Source organism: Bombyx mori, chromosome 5 (genome assembly GCF_030269925.1).
Source record: "Bombyx mori chromosome 5, ASM3026992v2".
NCBI lineage: Eukaryota > Metazoa > Arthropoda > Insecta > Lepidoptera > Bombycidae > Bombyx > Bombyx mori.
The window spans coordinates 7,822,410-7,842,193 of NC_085111.1; the positions used below are offsets into that span (position 1 = coordinate 7,822,410).

The 19,784-nt window shown below is 34.8% G+C and overlaps 2 protein-coding genes and 1 long non-coding RNA gene across 3 annotated transcripts; 1 reads left to right on the forward strand and 2 right to left on the reverse strand.

Annotated features, from left to right (window-relative positions):
• Positions 1-1,888: 1,888 nt before the first annotated feature.
• LOC101744529 (uncharacterized) lies at positions 1,889-12,469 on the reverse strand. The gene is made up of 2 exons (XM_004932260.5): positions 10,269-12,469; positions 1,889-6,920 (listed from the first exon to the last, which is right to left on the reverse strand). Exons 1-2 carry the CDS (start codon positions 11,022-11,024, stop codon positions 2,223-2,225), a joined length of 5,454 nt encoding a protein of 1,817 aa, XP_004932317.2. The 5' UTR covers positions 11,025-12,469; the 3' UTR covers positions 1,889-2,222.
• LOC134198908 (uncharacterized) lies at positions 4,242-17,059 on the forward strand. The gene is made up of 4 exons (XR_009973193.1): positions 4,242-4,381; positions 4,663-4,816; positions 7,941-8,148; positions 16,568-17,059. It is a non-coding gene; the product is annotated as an uncharacterized LOC134198908 (long non-coding RNA).
• LOC101744385 (probable ATP-dependent RNA helicase Dbp73D) lies at positions 12,568-18,526 on the reverse strand. Its single transcript, XM_004932259.5, has 7 exons — positions 18,267-18,526; positions 17,605-17,908; positions 15,959-16,240; positions 15,002-15,179; positions 13,290-13,944; positions 13,023-13,203; positions 12,568-12,806 (listed from the first exon to the last, which is right to left on the reverse strand). Exons 1-7 carry the CDS (start codon positions 18,287-18,289, stop codon positions 12,606-12,608), a joined length of 1,824 nt encoding a protein of 607 aa, XP_004932316.1. The 5' UTR covers positions 18,290-18,526; the 3' UTR covers positions 12,568-12,605.
• Between the last annotated feature and the right edge of the window lie 1,258 nt (positions 18,527-19,784).

Genomic DNA, 19,784 nt, shown 5'->3' on the forward strand with positions numbered 1-19,784 from the left:
ATGTCGGCAATGCCAGGAGCAGAGCAAAACCGCTGCCTACCATTGAGTACTGCGGGATTTGAACGGGATTAGGTTAGTGGACGAGCTCATGGCTCACCTGATGTTAAGTGACTACCGGAGACCATAGACATCTACAACGTAAATGTCGCCACCTACCTTGAGATATGAGTTTTAAGGTCTCCGTTTTTACAGTAAAACGTTTGCCCCGTGGAAAAAATCGTGAACATTTGTCAAGTACGTATTTCATTAGAAAAATTGCTACTCTGCGGGATTCGAACACCGTGCATCACAAGATACGAATGCACCGGACGTCTGATCTTTTAGGCCACGAAGACTCCTTTTGTCTTAACTTTCTTCGTCACGAAGTTTTTATCAAAAGCGTCCTAATTGATTTTTTTAAATTATCAAATTGAGTTTTTATCGTGAAGAGCTTTTTGCAGCACCAAGACAAAACTTCTTTTTTGAAAGGGACTGAAGTCTTGGAAAAGCGCTGTACCTACTTGGCGTACCGAGAGCGCTGGTGGTCGTGGCGCTGACGACCGCCGGTCCGGCGTCCCGAGGGGGAGGGTGATGGGAGAGATGTGCTCTGCACTGAACGCTTCACTTTCCCCCCTCTGCCTCTTTATGAGTTCTGTCTCATGCGAGGTTTGGACGTTGGTTGTTGAGCGACAGGAGGTTTTAGTCAGTTCGACTCTGACATGCCCCGCCCTCCATCCCCAGTGTCCCCAGTGGAGGGCGGAAGTCCGGCGATTTCCTCCTGACAAAAAAAAACCTACTTGGCGTGCTCTACACGCCAAGTAGGAGACTCTGAGATTATGTAGAAAAATAAATTATTAAGTTATCGATAGTCATTATATTCTATCTCATTTTTACTTTTTGATCCCTCTTAGTACTCGAAGCGAAACAGCGAACCGACCACCTGAACCGAAGCGAAAGAAATGAATTAAGAATTTTAAAGTGTCTTTAAGTGTTGAATAGTTTTAATTTATACTTTGGTAGAATTTTTGCACCGTGAAGAGGGGACGACGCGTCGGCGACTGCGGCCGCGACGATGTCGTCACTGTCGTCGCCGAACATACTGTGGAAGAGCAACCCCATCGGCGGTGTTTCGCGTTCCGATCCGGCAGCCCTGGTGTTCTGGGATACCCCGCTGGATTGGTGGTCGGGCGTCCTAGGGGTGGTCTTTTTTTTGTTTGTATCGCTTGGATGGGTGGACGAGCTCACAGCCCCCACCTGGTGTTAAGTGGTTACTGGAGCCCATAGACATCTACAACGTTAATGCGCCACTCATTTTGAAATATACCTAAGTTCTAAGGTCTCAAGTATAGTTACAACGGCTGCCCCACCCTTCAAGCCGAAACACATTACTGTTTCACGGCAGAAATAGGCAGGGTGGTGGTACCCACCCGTGCGGACTCACAAGAGGTCCAAAACACGTCATTTCGGATCCTCCCGATCCACCAACGGTACTTTTAGGTACCCCAAGCACCGGTCATCGTTCTCGTCGAACCCGTCACTTGCGACGAAGGGCTCGGCGAGTAAATTTACCCACAGCCCACTGAGTTTCTCGCCGGATCTTCTCAGTGGGTCGCGTTTCAGATACGGTGGTAGGTTCTGCAAAACACGGCTCTTGCTAGGGTTCGTGTTAGCAACATCAGCAACGTCAGGTTTGAGCCCCGTGAGCTCACCTACTAATTAAGGTTACGCTGATATGGTCTCTCTAGCTATCAGATGAGGTCAGGAAAAAAAAGCAATTTCCAAAAAAAACACTTATTACTTGGTACTTTTATTCTGATTATGTAATAATAATAGGGGTAAAATGATGATCACGTTTTGATATCGAGGATGAAAGACAGCTTATGAAAGCATGAGAGAAATAAAATAAACCTTTGTTTATTTAACTTATTTATTTAACAGTTTTGTGTAATCATAAAATATAAAAATTAGTATAAAGTTAAAGTTCTAAATATATATTTTTTTCTACAATAACTAACAAATAGTATTCTTAATTATTATTATCATAATTTAGTAGTTTAGTAGATATTAAGATTATGTACATTCTTAACATTAAACATAATTCATGAAGTTGCTATAATATGGTCTGAAAGTTAAGTGATTCAGTGTTACGTTTCTATGTTATTTAAAAATTTAACTTTAATATTTAATTAAATTTGACATTTCAGGATTCTTCGTTATTATTATCGCATTAGCTGGAAAAGTGATTAGTTTCTGTATGTTTTTTGTGTCATGTTTTCTAATACAAACATTGCAGCAGAAACTAAATAAGAGTCTGTGTGTAAATTTTTCAAGCTTGCTATTAGACTCCTCCTATCAATTTTTAACAATTCTGGTAATCCTTGTCTCGTTTTAGCAGTCATATACGGCAAAGTTAAGCAGCCAATTCCTAAACACTTGCATCTAAAACAATGCTTCCAAATTTCTATTAAATCATCGTCTTTAATAACTGGACACACCGGCAACAAGTTTACAGCATTTAAGCATCTTTCTTTTTGAGTTTCCGTTAAGGGATAATCTGCACGTTGAAATGGTGACAAAAGAACCGCACGCCACGCCGCGCAGATAAGACTAGTAGGAGGATTACTTGCCGACTTTAGTAATAAAACTAAAACTTCATCGTACAAATTCGTTTGCAATAAAAGCGGCATTATTTCTGAAATAACTTTCGGGGTACCATATCTAGTAGCTAATTGTGTTGTTATTTTAAGAGCTTCAGTATTCCCTTTAGCTGCGTTTAGAAGTAATTCCAATGCTCGTGTTTTATCGTGCATAAATGTTGGTATAACCCATGGCATATCTACATTTTCTAATTTTGTTGTAAACAACAAGTCCAAAAGTGACATCCAAAGTTCGTCTCTGTTCCGATTAGTAACTTTAATTGCTGTTTCAATATCTGTCACACTCATGAAACATTGAAGAGCTCTTAATTTCTTACATTTATTAAAATCACTTTCATCGTCAAAAGCTATTCTAGATAAATAAATAGCTCCCATTTTTGGACAAGTGGCTTTTAAAATATATTTCGCAGTTACTAACTCCTTAGTATTTAATGCTAAATTATTTATCAACTTATTCTCCTTTTCGGATTTTCCTAGAAGACTCTCTAAAAGTTGAATCCGTATGGAGCTTACATTAATGCCGTTCTTATCCGCAATTTCATTGGCAGCGCGATTTATATCGCAGTGAACCATTTTGTCTACAAATTTAGGATGAAGATACAAAGCCTGTATTAACTGTGCAGGTTCAGTTGTAAGTCGCAGTAGTTCGTCAGAAACCCACTTTATCTTGTACAAAGCATGTCTTGTTGATAATGTAGCATGGAGTCGTTCCATTTGACGTACTGCTCGGTTAACTGGTTGGAAAGCCGCCCAACGTTGTGCAAACTGATAGCAGAGCTGTGCTGCGGCAACTTGATCGGCTCCTCGAGAACAACCTTGCAGTACATAGAATAGACAAGCCCCAGCCCACTCCATGTTAGCGATGTACCTCACACATTTATGAGCGGTACGAAGTAAAGGTTCTTCTTGGCTAATCAACCTCCATGACTCCAATTCCTTTTTATTAGAATCACCATCTTCAGAACGGACTCTGGCGGTCATCGTTTGTTTAAGGGCGTTACTGCAAATCATATCTCTAGCTGTTTGTAGGTCAGAATCTAGGGACAATAGAGGGACAACAGGCAACCATCGTTCATAGGTTTCTAAAGTGATTTCACATTTCAAGTTAGACCACATATCTTCTCTCATAAATAAATGGAAAGGTAGACGAATATAACCGATTTCTGGAAATATTCCCTTATCGGAAAACCATTCAAATTCATATTGCTTCGGACTGCTTGTCCTTCGATAATCTTTCAAATAATTCAAAATTAAAAATTCCTTAAGATATTTTGTTTCGGATAGAGAACCAGCAATTAATTTGTGTATACACAAAAAAACTTCATAGTAGTATGGGTTTATTGAAATTAAGCGTCCGTGTAATGTAACTTCTCCATTTTTCCAAAAATCTGTTAAAATGTCTGTAATAAATACTTTGCTGGTAATGTTGTCCCATATCGTCAGACATTCCTGCAACTCTTTATCTTCGTTTTGTAATATTAAACGACGACACCCATATGCATCATGAGTGACTTTGTAATTTAAGCTCCACGCAGACAGTAACGAGATCAATTGCAAAGATAAACCATCGTCAATGACAATATTTAGGGTCTGACAAATATCTGATAGTCGTTCAAAATTTATGTCCGGATAATGTTTCAAAACGTAAAATAAGATAACCTTGACATCCCAAGTTTCTTCTGTGTGTTCCGGAAGTAATATTTCGGACAAATTTATATTAAATTTAGATTTGAGTATATATTGGGGTGAGTACGCACCATTATTTCCGACTAAGTTATTATCAATGGTGAATGTTTTTAGCATTGGTGGTGAAGAAAGATAATACACAATCGTTTGTGGTAATAAATCATTCGGACCTTTCAAATTGTCCAAAATCCAACTGATATTTTGATTATCTTTTGATGTCTTCAGGAACAGTAATAAATTTAGAAAAAATACCTCGTCAACATTTTGTGAGGTGCTTAGCTTACTGAGTAACTTTTTACAATTATTTTCTCTTAATTCAGCGAATTCTTGACTTCCATAGGACGATTCAAGATCTACTACAAAGTGAGACGTCATTCGAATAATGAGAAAATCAGAGTTATGTGAATTATTATGGTCGATTTTGGAAATCATATCGAGCGATTGAGTGCTGTAGAAATTTATTAATTCATTTATATCAACAGTTGACAAGACAGGTAAGTAAATGTAGTGGAACTTCCATGCGACTGTTAAATTTTTGACCATAATGTTACTATTCATAATTACATTTAAAATGGAAAGGAGCTTTAGCAGTTGGTGCATTTGCTCTTCTCTGCAAACCATAACGATTTCAACTAAAGTATTGAAAACTTCTATTAAAAAATCAGTATTTTGTCCGTTCATAAATTCTAATAAATACGAATATGCCTGCTGAGGTCTCGCGACGTCGCTAGTGAAATTAATAATTAAATTCTCCACGAAAAGTCTAATTCGGTAACTTGAAGATATCCGACGCAACGCACATAATGTTGTATTATGAGTTCTTTTTCCAGAATTAACCGTCGTTGCATTACATAATTCACGATTCGATATTTCGTAACTTTGTCTCTTGCTAAATAGTTCTACATTTCCATACTTTTCGTAGTTAGCATTATCGAAGTTTGAGTTCTTGAAATAGTACATGGATTCAATAAATTTTATTTCGATCGCTTTAAGCATTTTTGTCCCTTTAATGAAGTCTAAGTAATTTCTTTCCAAAGTCACGTTGTTGGCAGATCTTTTGATTAGTTGTTCAAATTTCGATGTGATTGTTTTTAAAATCAGCAGTTGAGATTTTTTATCTAATTTCTGAAAATAATCAAGCGCCGCTCGAATATCGGTGTCGTGCAAACATCTGTTTATATATAATATGCACCCGTAATTTGAAAAGGGTTTTGTGAGATTCGTTATCACTTTTAAATCATTTAAATCAACTGATGCAGCCTTTGTTATTTTTTCCAAAAGTAAACTGTAATCTGTACAATTTAGTGAAAAGTTGTATTTTTTTAAGATCACTTTAACCGAAGCATAATTTAATTCATTTTGTATTTCTTCTGCTACTGCACGATCGGAGTCAGAAAGAGTGAAATCTTTTGTTATTGACGAAGCAGCTGTTGTGGCCAGTTCAAGGACAGCCGAATCCCAGGGCACTTCTAGTAACTTTAACACTCGGAGCAAACAATTTAATTTGCCACAGTGGGTATAGAAAGCATTAAGTAAGATTTTTAATCGCGTGCCATCAATTTGACCTCCGCCGCTTACGGCTTCATTTTCTATAAATGCCCGTAATATGTCGTCTAAGTCGATGAAGTGTTTCGATGCATATGCCGACAAATAATTTAGCAGAAATGACTCTAAATCTTCTGTATAACATCGTCTTAACATTATAAGGCCGACTTCACATGTGCTCTGCGAGTTAAATTCGTTAAGCAGTATATTAATTTTGTATTTGTCTTTTAATTCTAAAATATTATTAAGTTGATCCTTCAGCACGACAATACCGTCCATAGATACTGGTCTTATGGAAATTGTTTTAAAAGAAGACTCCAAAACCAGCACAACTTCATCTAAAAACTTTATAGCGATTTTTGGCCAGTATGCAGACTGCTCAAATTTGAAAACTCTGTCAGTTGTCCATCTAACAAATACATCAATATTGAAAGGATATTTTTCCAAGAGCGAAGGAGAAAAATTTTTTAGCCACATAATTATAGCTCCCATCTTTGTATTAGAAGGTATTGAATTTAAAATGTCTAGAACATCATCACTGCTAATATTCAGGTACATTTCTGAATACTTTAAAAGACAAATAGATGCTAAATCCATGTCCATTTTTCTTAAAAATGTGATACAAAGATCTTTAAAAGACAGGTCAAACAAATTTATATTTTCATAATTATTTTGCTCTTTAAAAACTATGTACTCCATTATATATGTTTTATTAATAAGATCATTGACTTTACTATATAAGGCGGTTTGATTAAGATTGTATATTTTTTTCTGAAGTGGATACAAAAGAGATTTAAAAGAAACATTGTGCTGACAAAGCCTGTAACTTATTTCAATCAGAAAAGAGAGATCTTGAATTTTATCAAAAAGATCGTGTAATTGATTGAATTCTTCGATCCCATCAGTTGCTATTAATAATGATTTTACTAACGAATTTAATTGACTCTTCAAATTTTCTTGACACACTGAAGGGTGATTAATATTGTTAGACTTATCTGAGGTTATTTGATTTCCGAAATAATCTGTAGAAATGAATGCGCTCCACACTTGAACCTGAAACAAGATGGGTGACGTTTTATTTGTCTGAAACTGAAATAATAAATCTGAATGTGAACGTTTTGCATTTTATAGTGAATATGGCAATAATCTAATTAATTGGATAGATGACCTTTAGAGGTCTTTAAATAGAATTATCAGGGACGTGCCGTTTTAATACAATTTACAACCATGTAAACTTTACATTTTCTACAGTCATGTCGTTTTCAGACGTCTTGTGAGTCCGCACGGGTATGTCCCACCGCCTTGTCTATTTCTGCCGTGAAGCATTAATGAGTTTCGGTTTGAAGCAGTCGTTGATTGCGGCTGTACTGTTAAAACAGAGACCTTAGAGCTTTGTCTCAAAGCGGTTGGCGGCATTTACGTTGTAGATGTCTATCGGGTCCGGTAAACACTTAACACCAAGTGGGAGGGGAAATAGTTCATCGATCTATGCAAAAACTGTATTGCGCGGACTAGCGCGTGATGAGGATCTGAATCTATATTGACCATGATGGGAGCCATTCTCCAGACTGAGCCACCAGGTCGCTGCTTATTTTAGTTAAATAAAAATTTTATAGATATATTTCGAGTGTCTATAATAACATACTGTACACATTTTCCAATATATTTGTGATTAAAATATATAGTGTGTCCGAAATCCGAGCTTTGCTTTTGTATTTTAAAATAAATTTAGATATAAATATGAATGAAACCTAATACCTATCAGTTCCTAAAAAGGTTTTTGATTTTACAGTATCAGTAAAAAAATCCCCTATTAGTGAGCATATTTATTAAGAAAATATGTTCCGGAACTATAATCATTTTATGTACCTACGATATATGTACATATGTAATGGGAACTGCATTTTTTCTCCGTCCCGGAGCGGCACTTGAAGTTTTTTTTTATTGCCCTTGTAGGCAGACTTGAAAACCAAGAGCAATCTTGTACGCACTTTAGTGTTCTCCATATTCTTATATGGGGCAGAGAACTGGACCATGAAGAAAGCTGATCGCGATCGAATTGATTCATTTCAGATGTGGTGCTGGCGAAAGATGCTAGGATTTCCCTGGACAGCACATCGCACCAACGTGTCGATCCTCCAAGAACTCCAGATAAAGACGAGGCTTTCTACCATCTGCCTACGTAGAGTTCTGGAATACTTTGGCCACATTGCAAGAAAGGATCACGGCAGCTTGGAGAAGCTAATGGTGACTGGCAAGGTGAACGGAAGAAGACCACGAGGTAGAGGCCCGACAAGTTGGACTGACCAGATCCGCACTAGCCTCGACACCACAGTTTACGATGCTCTACACTCGGCGGCAGATAGAGGCAAATGGCGTGGAATGGTCTGTAATAAACTCTTGTTGCGAGAAGGTGGTCACGACCCTCAGTATTGAGGAAACCGAAGCAAGAAGAAGGCAGACTAACATACGGCCCACCTGATGGTGAGTGGTTACCGTCGCCCATGGACTTCAGCGATGCCAGGGTCAGAGCCAAGCCGCTGCCTACCGTCTGATTCTGATTGGTATAATCTGTATGGCTACTAATTAGAAGATGCGCGTATGCGTTTCCGATTTTATCAAGCTGACGCTATTAGGAATAAACAATAGCAATAAATGTAAAAACTCTATCTCCTTTTTTTCGCCTCAAACTCTTTTTTACCAAACATTTATGAGATGGGCCTTCATTTGCATGTACAAAATTCATGGTACGCGAGTCTTAAACGCATAAACATCACTGAGTATTTAGACCACAGCGTTGTTTTCAAAGGTGTCCGGTAAAGCATTTATCATTGTAGAACGCCAGATCTCTGATATGATTATGTAAAACCTTCACCCACCTTTAGATATGAGATCGAAAGTCTCAATTGCAGAACAATTTTATTTGTCAAGTTTAGTTGTTGAATGTTGTTAGAAGCATCTGTTAACAAATAACGCCACAAACAAAAAGTGAAAACAAACAATAACAAATAACCCTAACTAGTAGAGTAGGCAATGACATAGAATTATCTACTTTGGAATTATCTACCTTACTAGAAAATATATAGTGGGAGGAACATTTACAAAGGTATGACTGCATTATAAAGCCCTATATGAGCGCGAAGAAGTGGCAGCACAGCCGACACTTGCATAGACTAAATAAAAATTACAATCCCGCTTTCGAATCACTGTGATTTGTGAGGATGTAGATCTATAAGAAGATCTAGATCGAAACTCTGCACATTGGTCAACCTGATTCACTCTCAGTGCAATTAAATGTTACTTGTTCTAATACTAGCAACAACCTAAATACTACATATTTGAAGGATATTTTTATACCCTTCTTCTTTCTGGGTTAAGGAAGAATATCTATTTGTATAATTAAGTCTCACAGTTCGCATTTTTGTTTATTTTCATCTATCCTTTGAATTTCATACTGGTGATCAAGTGTATATATTCTAAAGCCTTCGTCAAACAGAACGCGTACTTAGCGCGCGTCAGAGAGTAAAGCTAACGCCGCGCTATGACGCCGCGATGTGTTGTACTACTATGGTAACATACCGACAAACAGAGCGCCAGCGCTATAGCGCTTATTGCCGCTTATAGCGCTGGCGCTCTGTGTGATGGTATGTTACCACAGTAGTACATCCCATCTCGGCGTCATAGCGTAGCGTTCTGACGCGCGCTAATTACGCGTTCTGTTTGACGAAGCCTTTAGTGTATAAGTGTAAGTGTATATGTGTATAAGTGTAGGTGTATATGTGTATAAGTTGCTACAGCCACTCAGCATTGAATATATTGATGAGAATTATTAGTATTTCAATGATTTAAGAATCAAATCTTCAAGTATGACCATAGCCCTTAATAATTTCCTTTTCATTAAAATTTTACATTCATTTAAAAAAAACAGGCAAAAACTAAAATGAAGCAATTACATTTAGGCTTCTAAGTTTGCAACACAAGAGATTTATGAAATGAACAAGATGATGTTGATGGCTTTTAAAATCTTATTTATTACCAGTATTTTTTAGATATTATAGTGATGCCGAAATACCCTACAACCCTTTTAATGTGATGACGTTTATTAACTTTTCTTTGATGATTGGTAGTGTAGGGATAAAGAGATGATAAAATCAACTTCAATTCCTTAAAAAAACTTATCAGTTATCATTTTGGAGATACTCTGATTTATGATTTTGTACTTTGGTGAGTTCTTTTTTCTATTGCTTAGATTGGTGGACCAGCTCACAGCTCAGCTGATTGTGAGAGGTCACCATCGCTAAATGATATCAATAATGCCAGAGGCACGTAATCATTAATCATGACATTTTTTGCTATAGTGCAACTGTCTCAAAAATAAATTTTGCTAGCATGAAAGCTTACCTGTGTTAAATGCTGTAGAGTGTAATACAGCACATCTTTATTTATAGCTAAAGGACAATAATGACCAGGAGTTTCGAATTTGTAGATAGTTTTAGAGTCTTGGGTATGTATTATCCACATGTTTGACTCGTCTACTAAAACTAACATGTTGTGCCAAAAATCTACATGTTCTAATAACTCATTTACGGAAATCGTTTCTGATAGTCCCGTAACTGCACATTTTGTTTTTAAAATTCCTTTTTCAATAAAAATGTTCAATTCGTTTAACTGAAAAGTTTCATGTGTTTCAGAATCTAGTAAAAACTTACTAGATTTCTTCAAAGGTAAGCAAATTTCTTCAACTCCTTCTTCAATTTTTGCAGAAAGTTCTTCTGTGCTCCAAGGGACATTTAAACATTCACCACTTTCCGTGACGAGTTGAATATTATTTTTGATGACTACAATTCTATGAATTTTATAAGTATCGTTTATGATTTTTAGTTTTATATTCCTCCTCACATCTACGACTAGAAGATGACCGGTATTCAGCACAATCCAAAGAAGGTGATCCTTTAAAATAGAGTCTACGATTTCATGTTCTTCAGCGTGCGTTATTCCTTGATTAAGATCTTTGTTTTCCACCGATTCTAAATCCAACAATACGAAACTTTTTGGGTTTTGGAATATTGCAATTTTGGGATAAATGCATTTATTGTGCAATTGTGTTCCTTTCCTGACAAAATCACAGTTAAACAATTGCGTTTGTTCTACAAACATTTTTGTTAAATATTCTTTCACAGGACAGTGTGATATTGGGAATTCAAGTGGTAACCACGACCAAAGATCGATTCGTACATACAGTATAGGTAACAAAATATTACACGACTTAGAAATCCAGAATTAATAGAACAGTTTTCATTTTTTACTTTAAACAATTTAACTGTAGTTTTCGTAACTTTATTAACTATTTTCAACGTACTTTGTTTTCAAAATCTTTGTTTTTTTTTTATTTCCTACGTACCTGCAACAGAACATAGCCCATTCAGCCAATCTTTAGGATTAAAAAATCGAAGCTGTGTCTCAAGAAGGGAAATGGAACCAAAATAAAATTAATATTGATTATTGTATGAAATAAAATGGTAATAGCAATAAGATGCTATAATATCTCAGTGAAATGTTAAGAAGAAAAATATCGGCAAACTGTACTGTGTTGTGATCCTTGAGTCCGACATTTTGAGGGGTATTCTTCATTGGAATCATCTGGAAAACTAAGTGGCCTTTTATAATGTTTGGAGTTTTCAACAGACCTGTATTTTTTGGGTCATAATAATAATATGTACAGTGCTCTGAGGCATGGTTTGAAATCATCGCGTCGTTTTGCTATCACACCACCTGCAATTCTTAAAAGCACTGCGCTCATCCAATACATTTCTAGAAATAAATTACGAGTCAACTGTATTTTGAATTAACGCTCCACTATGATATTCCCCGAGTGCTTTTTTTTTTTGGTCAGGAGGAAATCGCCGGTCTTCCGCCCTCCACTGGGGATGGAGGGCGGGGCATGTCGGAGTCGAACTGACTGAAACCTCCTGTCGCTCAACAGCTAACGTCCAAACCTCGCATGAGACAGAACTCATGAAAAGGCAAAGGGGGAAAGTGAAGCGCTTAGTGCGGAGCACATCTCTCCCATCACCCTCCTCCTCGGGACACCGTACCGGCGGTTGTCGGCGCCACGACCACTAGTCCTCTCGGTATTCCCCGAGCGCTAGGATATGTTCTTTCAAACAGTTTGAAAATTTTTACCAACCGCGAGTATTAGCTTCGCTTGCGCCTGGCATTGCTTATATACATCTATAAACGACAAACGCCACTCATCATGTAGCAGGCCTCGAGGCAATTTTGGGCTTTTTATCTCAATAAGCCTTAAATTGAATTAAGTCGTATAAGTTTAAATACCTATTAACATGTTATTTATTCGATTTATTTGACCTTCTGAAACACTATTGTAGGGTGACTATGTAGGTCCGAATTGTAGGGTGTAATACTCGTTAATAGAATACTATTTAGACTTGGATTTCGAATTTCAAAGTGGGTTATGAAGTCTTTAAGCATCGGTAAACATTTAACACGAACCAGGACGTAGGCCCCAGGTAGTGATCACTTAAAAATAAGATTTAAAAATTAGGAACATAAATTGGACACTAGGATTAGAATAAGAAAAAATAGATCATCTGATCAAAGAGATAGTGATGTGAATATGCAACGTGGTCAATGTTATAGATTGTATTCAGCCTCAAAGTTAATCATTAAAATAAGAATATTTATCTATCTAACAATATTTATTCTATTAATATAACACTATTTTTTTCTCTTTTGAATTTTACTTTTAGCACTTCTTTTAATTTCTATTGAGTTTTTAATTTTCAAGTTTAGCTCTGAATTTATTTTTTCTCTCGTTGTGTTCATGGCAGATGCATAACTTTCGAATAAACGATCAATTACATCAGTATTAATTTTAATTTCCGGAATTTCCTCTTTTCCTCCTGCTTTTATAAGATCCTGCAAAAAAGAAAAAATACACAGTAACTAAATTCTATGTTTTTATCCTTTCAAGATTAAACAGTAGTATTTTGATTGAACTTATAATGTCAACATTTCACTAACATGGGATTATTGTTTATTTTTAAAAGAGTTTGTCTCCTGGTTTAGTTGAACCCATTGTGTATTATTGTGTTTTTAGTGGAGTTTCTTGTGAATAGATTAATTGTTTGTTACCTTAAATAAGCTGATTTGACTTGGCAATAGCACAGTTACTGCTTTACCAATCTTTCCAGCTCTTCCTGTTCTACCAACTCGATGTATGTATGTTTTTATGTTCCGTGGAGGATCATAAGATATTACGTAGTTGCAATCTGGTATATCGATACCTCTGGCTAATGCATCAGTGCTGATTAACCTAATAAATTTAAAGTATGCATGAAAATTTCAGTATTTTGTAAGGAAAAAAATGTGTTACTTAAAAATAATTTAAAAAAAACTTACACATCAATTTCAGAGAGCATGAATTTCTTTAAAACATTTTCCCTCATTGATCTATCTAAAGCGGCTGACAATTCAGCTACTTTTAATCCTTTACAAGCCCATGTGTTTAAAAGTACAGTTAGCCTGTGAGTTGTTTCAGCAGCATTTGTAAAACATAATACTTTATCCCATTTTTGTTCTACTAAAAAATTATAAAGTACAAGAGGTTTGTTCTCTGCTTCACATACAACATAGTGTTCCTTAAGTTCTGCAGGTGTAGCATATTTTCTGATTTGGTCTTCATCTTCAAAACATTCATTAGTGGCAGCAGAAAACAATTTTGGTTGAAATAGCCCCCACTGTTCCAACTTCTCTGGATCTTGGGATAATGTGGCAGAGAAGAGTAATTTTTGGGGTGCTAATTTTTGTTTACTCACATTTTTCCAATTTAAACTCTGAACTTTCCCTGTCATCAATTCACTCCCTTGTTTGATATGATGATCAACATGGTAGAGCCAATCATTTTGTATGTTATCCATAATTCGGTCAGCTTCATCAATAACTAAAAACTTTAAATGTTGTAAATTGAAACCTTCTGTAGTCTTTAAGTGCTCAACCAATCTTCCTGCTGTACATACAATGATTTCTACTTTACTGACCCATCCTACTGATTCAGCTGAAAAGAATGTGTTACATGTTAATGATTATTCATTACTGGTCAAATGTTGGAATGTTAGTTGACGCAGCGAATTTATGCCGTTATATTTTGCCAATTTTATTCGAAAATGTCGTAAACACTCTGTTCCCACCATAAACTAGCTAAAATCACAAACATGATAATTAAATTTACTTATTCAATGGTGTCACCATTGTATAAACAATTAAAAGCTTCTTTGGCGTAAGCGGAAAGCCACACGATATAAGGACTTTAGAAGTGGGCTGTGAAATCCTCTACCACATAACAAGTAAGCAGCAAATAGATCTACAATCTAAATTCAAATTTAACAAAAATTACAGCAAACATTAGTGGATAAAAGCTGTTCAGATCAAATCAAATCAAAGCTGACAATCATAAGAAACGAAACAATTTACATTACGGTGCTATTGACGGAAGCGTTGATAAAAATCGATATTTTATAAAATTTACGTTTACATTACAAACTTAAAATAAAGCAAATATGAATGCGGTATATTCTTTAGTACGCTTTTATAATGTCATCTTTAGCTTTGAAATTGAGGATTCATATTTTCTTTATCTTTTTTATTATTTTTTATTGCTTAGATGGGTGGACGAGCTCACAGCCCACCTGATGTTAAGTGGTTACTATAGCCCATAGACATCTACAATGTAAATGCGCCACCCACCTTGAGACATAAGTTCTAAGCTCTCAGGTATAGTTACAACGGCTGCCCCACCCTTTAAACAGAAACGCATTACTGCTTCACGGCAGAAATATGCAGGGTGGTGGTACCTACCCACGCGGACTCTCAAGAGGCCCTACCACCAGTAATTATGCAAATTATAATTTTGCGGGTTTGATTTTTATTACACGATGTTATTCCTTCACCGTGGAAGTCAATCGTGAACACATGTTGAGTACATATTTCATTAGAAAAATTGGTACCCGCCTGAGATTCGAACACCGGTGCATCGCTCAACACTAATGCACCGGACGTCTTATCCTTTAGGCCACGACGACTCTAATATCTTGATATTTTGAAGAAGTACTTACTAAATCTGACAAGCTCTTGCTGTTCCTGTTGAAAGGGAACTGAACCACTCAAGAGAGCAACTTTAAGATGAGTTCTATTGCAATACTTCTTAAATACTTTAGCAACTTGAGCAGCTAACTCTTGTACTGGTAATACCACAAGTGCTCGTATTTTGCAACCCACATCTTTCATTAGAAGCTAGAAAAGGAATTATACCATCAGGCAATTACACCTTTACACCAGTTTTGGTTTTAAACTATGAGCCCTAGATAGGTAATATATCACAAGATATGCAGTAAATGGGCATTAGAGCATTAAGTTTTTTTAATATTTTTATTTATATTGACATATATATGTATCGTTAATAATTTGACTACAAACAAGACTTTTTCAGAAAGTATGCTTCAAAATTTTACTCAATTTATGTGGATTTTTCAGTTTTCCAGGTTGATCAGGGAGCCCAATTTTTTTATCATTTACGTTTGTTTACCATAATCTTAGTTTGAATAAATATTCAAGTTTGTTGATCTGATACCTTTAAACGAGCAATTTTTGTATATTAATATATATAATCTGAATCTCGGAAACGGCTTCAATGATTTTCATAAAATTTTGTATACAGGGGATTTCGGGGGCGATAAATCGATTAACTACGATTTATTTTCAGAAAATGTTGTTTTATTCGTGTTTTCAATAATCAACTCTTCCCGACATCTATTGGCGAATAATAAGACTATTTTTCTTAATTGAAGGCAACTAACCGCTTTAAAGACACAAAAAGATGTCATTTAGTCAAATAATAATGTCAGTAACAACATTAAATCAGTCTGATGGTTTTTTGAACAATACTTTTTAATGAAAGAAACAGGCAACTGAAAAAGGCGTATATGCCTCAACATGTGACATATTAATTATCAATAATGACTTCATGACAATCAATACCTCAACATACTTTATTTGGGATATGTGAAGTTTACCTGCACTATAGGTATGACAAATGACAGTGTTTTGCCACTTCCTGTTGGTGCTGAGATGCAAACGTCACGAGGTTGAAATAATTTTGGCAATGTATGCTCATTTAAAATGAATGGTACCACTTGATTTTGAACTGGAAATAGTTTTGTTATGCCTTCGCTCAATAAAGTAGACTTTATTACTGGGTGTAGCCATTCTTGTTCTTCAACTGGACAAGATAGTTCATTTAAATCTCTTGATACAACTGTAGGATGCGATAGCCAGTATGGTAATATTCTCTGCACCTGAAAATTTATTAAATAATTTGTCAGATTTCACTCTAATCTTCATGTGAGTTTAATATGTTTTATATTCATGTTAATCTAAATTACTTTTTCACAAAAAGTTGTTTGGTAAACTGGATACAGTAATACACTGGACAACCTTAGTTTGGAAAACGCACAACGAGGTAGAGGATCCTTCATTAGGTTCCATAATGCAAGGTACATTTTAAACAATAGAGAATATTGTAGTCCAGAAGTGTTATGATTATAATTATATAATCTATCTAATCTATATAAAAATATAAATAAAATAAAATATCTTCCAATGTTAGATTTTCTGTTTTTCAGGAATTGTGACAGAAATGGCAGATTCAAAGAGTGAGCAATGAACGGCTAGTGTCTTTGCTGCTGCAGAAGAATACAGGAATTCTTAGAATTATGTTCAGCAACACAACTTATTGCCCCAAGTGCCATTGTTTTTTCATTAAACTATATATTATATTTGAAATAAATTTTGAAAGTTTAAACAAATTAAATGTTTTGTATATAACTACAGCTTTTCTTCTGGTAAATTCCATAATTCCAAATTCCATATCTTGACCAAATTACTTTTTTTCATTCATTATCAATTTTAAGATTTTGGTAGACACATTGGAGAATAATATTTTGCAAATTCAGTTTCGCTACTTATTCTTAGTTTTTATTTTGTTATCGATCTAATTGTCATTTCAGTTCAATTACTATTCAATTTGTGTTACCTACTTTGTGATTTTTATTATTTTTATACTACTTGTTATGAGTAATTAGTAAAAAAGTCCCATAAAGGGGATATTTTAGAATTTTTGATTTTATTTTAAATTGGATTATTAATTTTAATTCACCCAATACTTTGGTCATAAAATAGGCCTGGAATTTGCTCACTATTTAAGTAAGTACAGATTGGATGACAGAAAATCCTTTCCAATAAAATTGAGACTTTGAACTCATGGCGTAAGGGCATGAAGAATTTTGTGTTTTGGTGTCTATCGGCTCTGGTAGCAATTTAGCACAATGTGGCCATGAGCTCATACACTAATCTAAACTAATAATAATATGAATAAACAACTAGCAATCTTCAAACAGAAACTGGATAAAATTGATTGTATTCTGATCACTCAGACTGTCACAACTTTTAATATCTTGTTTTACTATTCATACGCATTTTATAAATGTATTTTCACTACACCCTGTAGTTTATATTGGAGTTATATTTCACTAAGTGTAATTTTTTGATAAACACAACCATTTTCTTTATTAAGGTTTTCAAACTTTACTTTGAGAATATACAAACTTTTCAAGCTTTTTATTAAAGTTAATTTCCATGTGAATTTTATTCACAGACTCACCTTAGATTTTTTTTGAAAGTCACTTGATCCAAGAACTTTAAATTCTTTTTGTTTTTCAGCATAAATTTTTTCTTTTGGTTTTGGAGGTGTATTTGGTTTTGGTATTTCCGTTGGCAAATCATCATTAGTAGAAACGGGAAGGTCAGGTAAAATTTCAGTTTGTTTTTCTTCTTTCAAAGTAATGACATCAGACGATTTTTTTACTGAAAATGCTTTTCTACGTTCTTCAATTCTTTGCTTCAATTGTTCTAGGCGTTTTGCTTCTTGTTCTATTATATGTGTATCATCATTTGTGTCATTATATCTGGAATATAAACTTACCTAAATCTTGAAACCTTTATTATTATGTTCTAAATATAAAAAATATCAATTTGAATTGAATGTTAAGAGTGTGGGCTATTGTTGTAAGAACTGGCCTTCTAACTATATGTAACTATCATAGGTTTATTAAAAAGAATAGTTGTTGCCTAGGAACAAGTACTTAGTTGTGTACTCATGTAAAAAAAGGTCAGTTTAAACATCCGAAGTTTGTTTTATTATCAACCACAATTGTATCCTAAAATTTCGGAATCTAAATATATACGTGTACCTATCTGTTGGTATGTTAATAGTTAGTTTTCATTGCTAAATTTTTTAAATGATAATGATAACTTGGTTCAAACCTGTTAATAATAAATAAATCCATGGTGGCGATCTGAAATTAAAGACTAAAGCTACGCAACCTCAGAACAACTATGATGAGATCTCTTGTTACGGTTTATTGAGATATTCTTTCAAAAATTGGATAAGTAATTCATTAATTTAAAAATATAAGGGTTACACATGTAAAAACTTCATTGTTTTCAAAAATATAACCTCTTATAACCTCATAGAAGTACATAGTTCAGTTGATTTCATCTACTTAAGAGGCACAGGGAATATGGCCCATGTGTTCCTATGAAATGGAAAATAAATGAGATGAAGTGGGCAATCTAGGTACTCAGAATCAAAAGACTCATTTGAAAAATCTATTATATCAGGTGTAGTTTAGAACTCGCGTAGACTAAAGTATAAGATGCTCAGTGCATTCGTATTAAGCGATGCAACGGTATTTGAATGCCGGAGGCGGGTACCTTTTTTTCTAATGAAATAGGTACTTAACAAATGTTTCCGATTGATTTTCATGGTGAAGGAATAAAATCGTGTAATAAAAAAAAAAGGTGAGCTTGCAACTTGAGGCACGCGAAAAAAGTGTAACTTCTTTTGTCATGTGTAGTATTGTGGTTTTCTCCATTATTGAAAATCAAATCAAATTTCTCTTGTAATAGCGAATGCTGTGTATAAGATAAACGACCACTTCACCATTTATAGATATTTTAAATGATATATATAGAATTTTTTTTTTTTTAAATCCTTAATTATAAATATTATTTAATTATAATATTATATATAATATAATACATATATTAATTAAAAATAAGCAGGGTGGTGGTACCCACTCGTGCAGACTCACAAGACGTCCTACCACTAGTAGTTATGCAAATTATAATTTTACTGGTTTTATTGAAGTGAAACTACTATAAGTGCATTGAGAGTAAAATTTAACTCACGATAGATTCGTAACGACTAGAGAGAACAGATACAATTTAGGACCAGCGAGAGGGAGAAAATATACAGAGCGTCTCGCGAACCACACGACCTTGAAGAGAGCGAGAAAGCGAGCTAGATTGATTTTTTTATACACATTCTGTTTACGGGCGTTGGCCACTAGATTGCTTGTTATTAGTTTCTCATTGCTCCTGTAGATGGCAGTAACATATTATCTATCTTAAATTTTATTTTTAACTATGGATTAAAAAAATATATTTTTCTATATATAATTTAAAATATATATAAATGGAGAAGAGATCGTTTCTCTAATACATAGTATTCCCTATTGCAAGAAAAAATTGATTTAAGTTTGAAAAATGAAGAAAACCGTAATACTACACACTGCAAATTTAGTTACACTTCTTTCACGTGTCACGTGCCTCAAGTTGCACGCGCACCTTTTTTTTTGTAATTCACAACAAATGTAATAGGATAATTTTGTATAGTAAAAAAAAACTCATTCATCAATAATTGTATTTATAAAAATCCTAATTATATTATTTCCAATTAACAACAACTTACCTCTGCAATCTGCATATTTGAAGTTATAG

What these genes read in the sequence shown, in the direction of transcription:
- LOC101744529 (XM_004932260.5), bottom strand. Translation starts at nt 11,024, where the DNA reads ATGTTTGTAGAACAAACGCAATTGTTTAACTGTGATTTTGTCAGGAAA. An exon ending in CTCTACAGCATTTAACACAG is followed by an intron (nt 6,921 to 10,268) that starts GTAAGCTTTCAT and finishes ATCTTGTTTCAG; the next exon opens with GTTCAAGTGTGGAGCGCATT.
- LOC101744385 (XM_004932259.5), bottom strand. Translation starts at nt 18,289, where the DNA reads ATGGATTTATTTATTATTAACAG. An exon ending in ACTTTCAAAAAAAATCTAAG is followed by an intron (nt 16,241 to 17,604) that starts GTGAGTCTGTGA and finishes ATAAATTTTCAG; the next exon opens with GTGCAGAGAATATTACCATA. An exon ending in GTCAAATCAGCTTATTTAAG is followed by an intron (nt 12,807 to 13,022) that starts GTAACAAACAAT and finishes TCTTTTTTGCAG; the next exon opens with GATCTTATAAAAGCAGGAGG.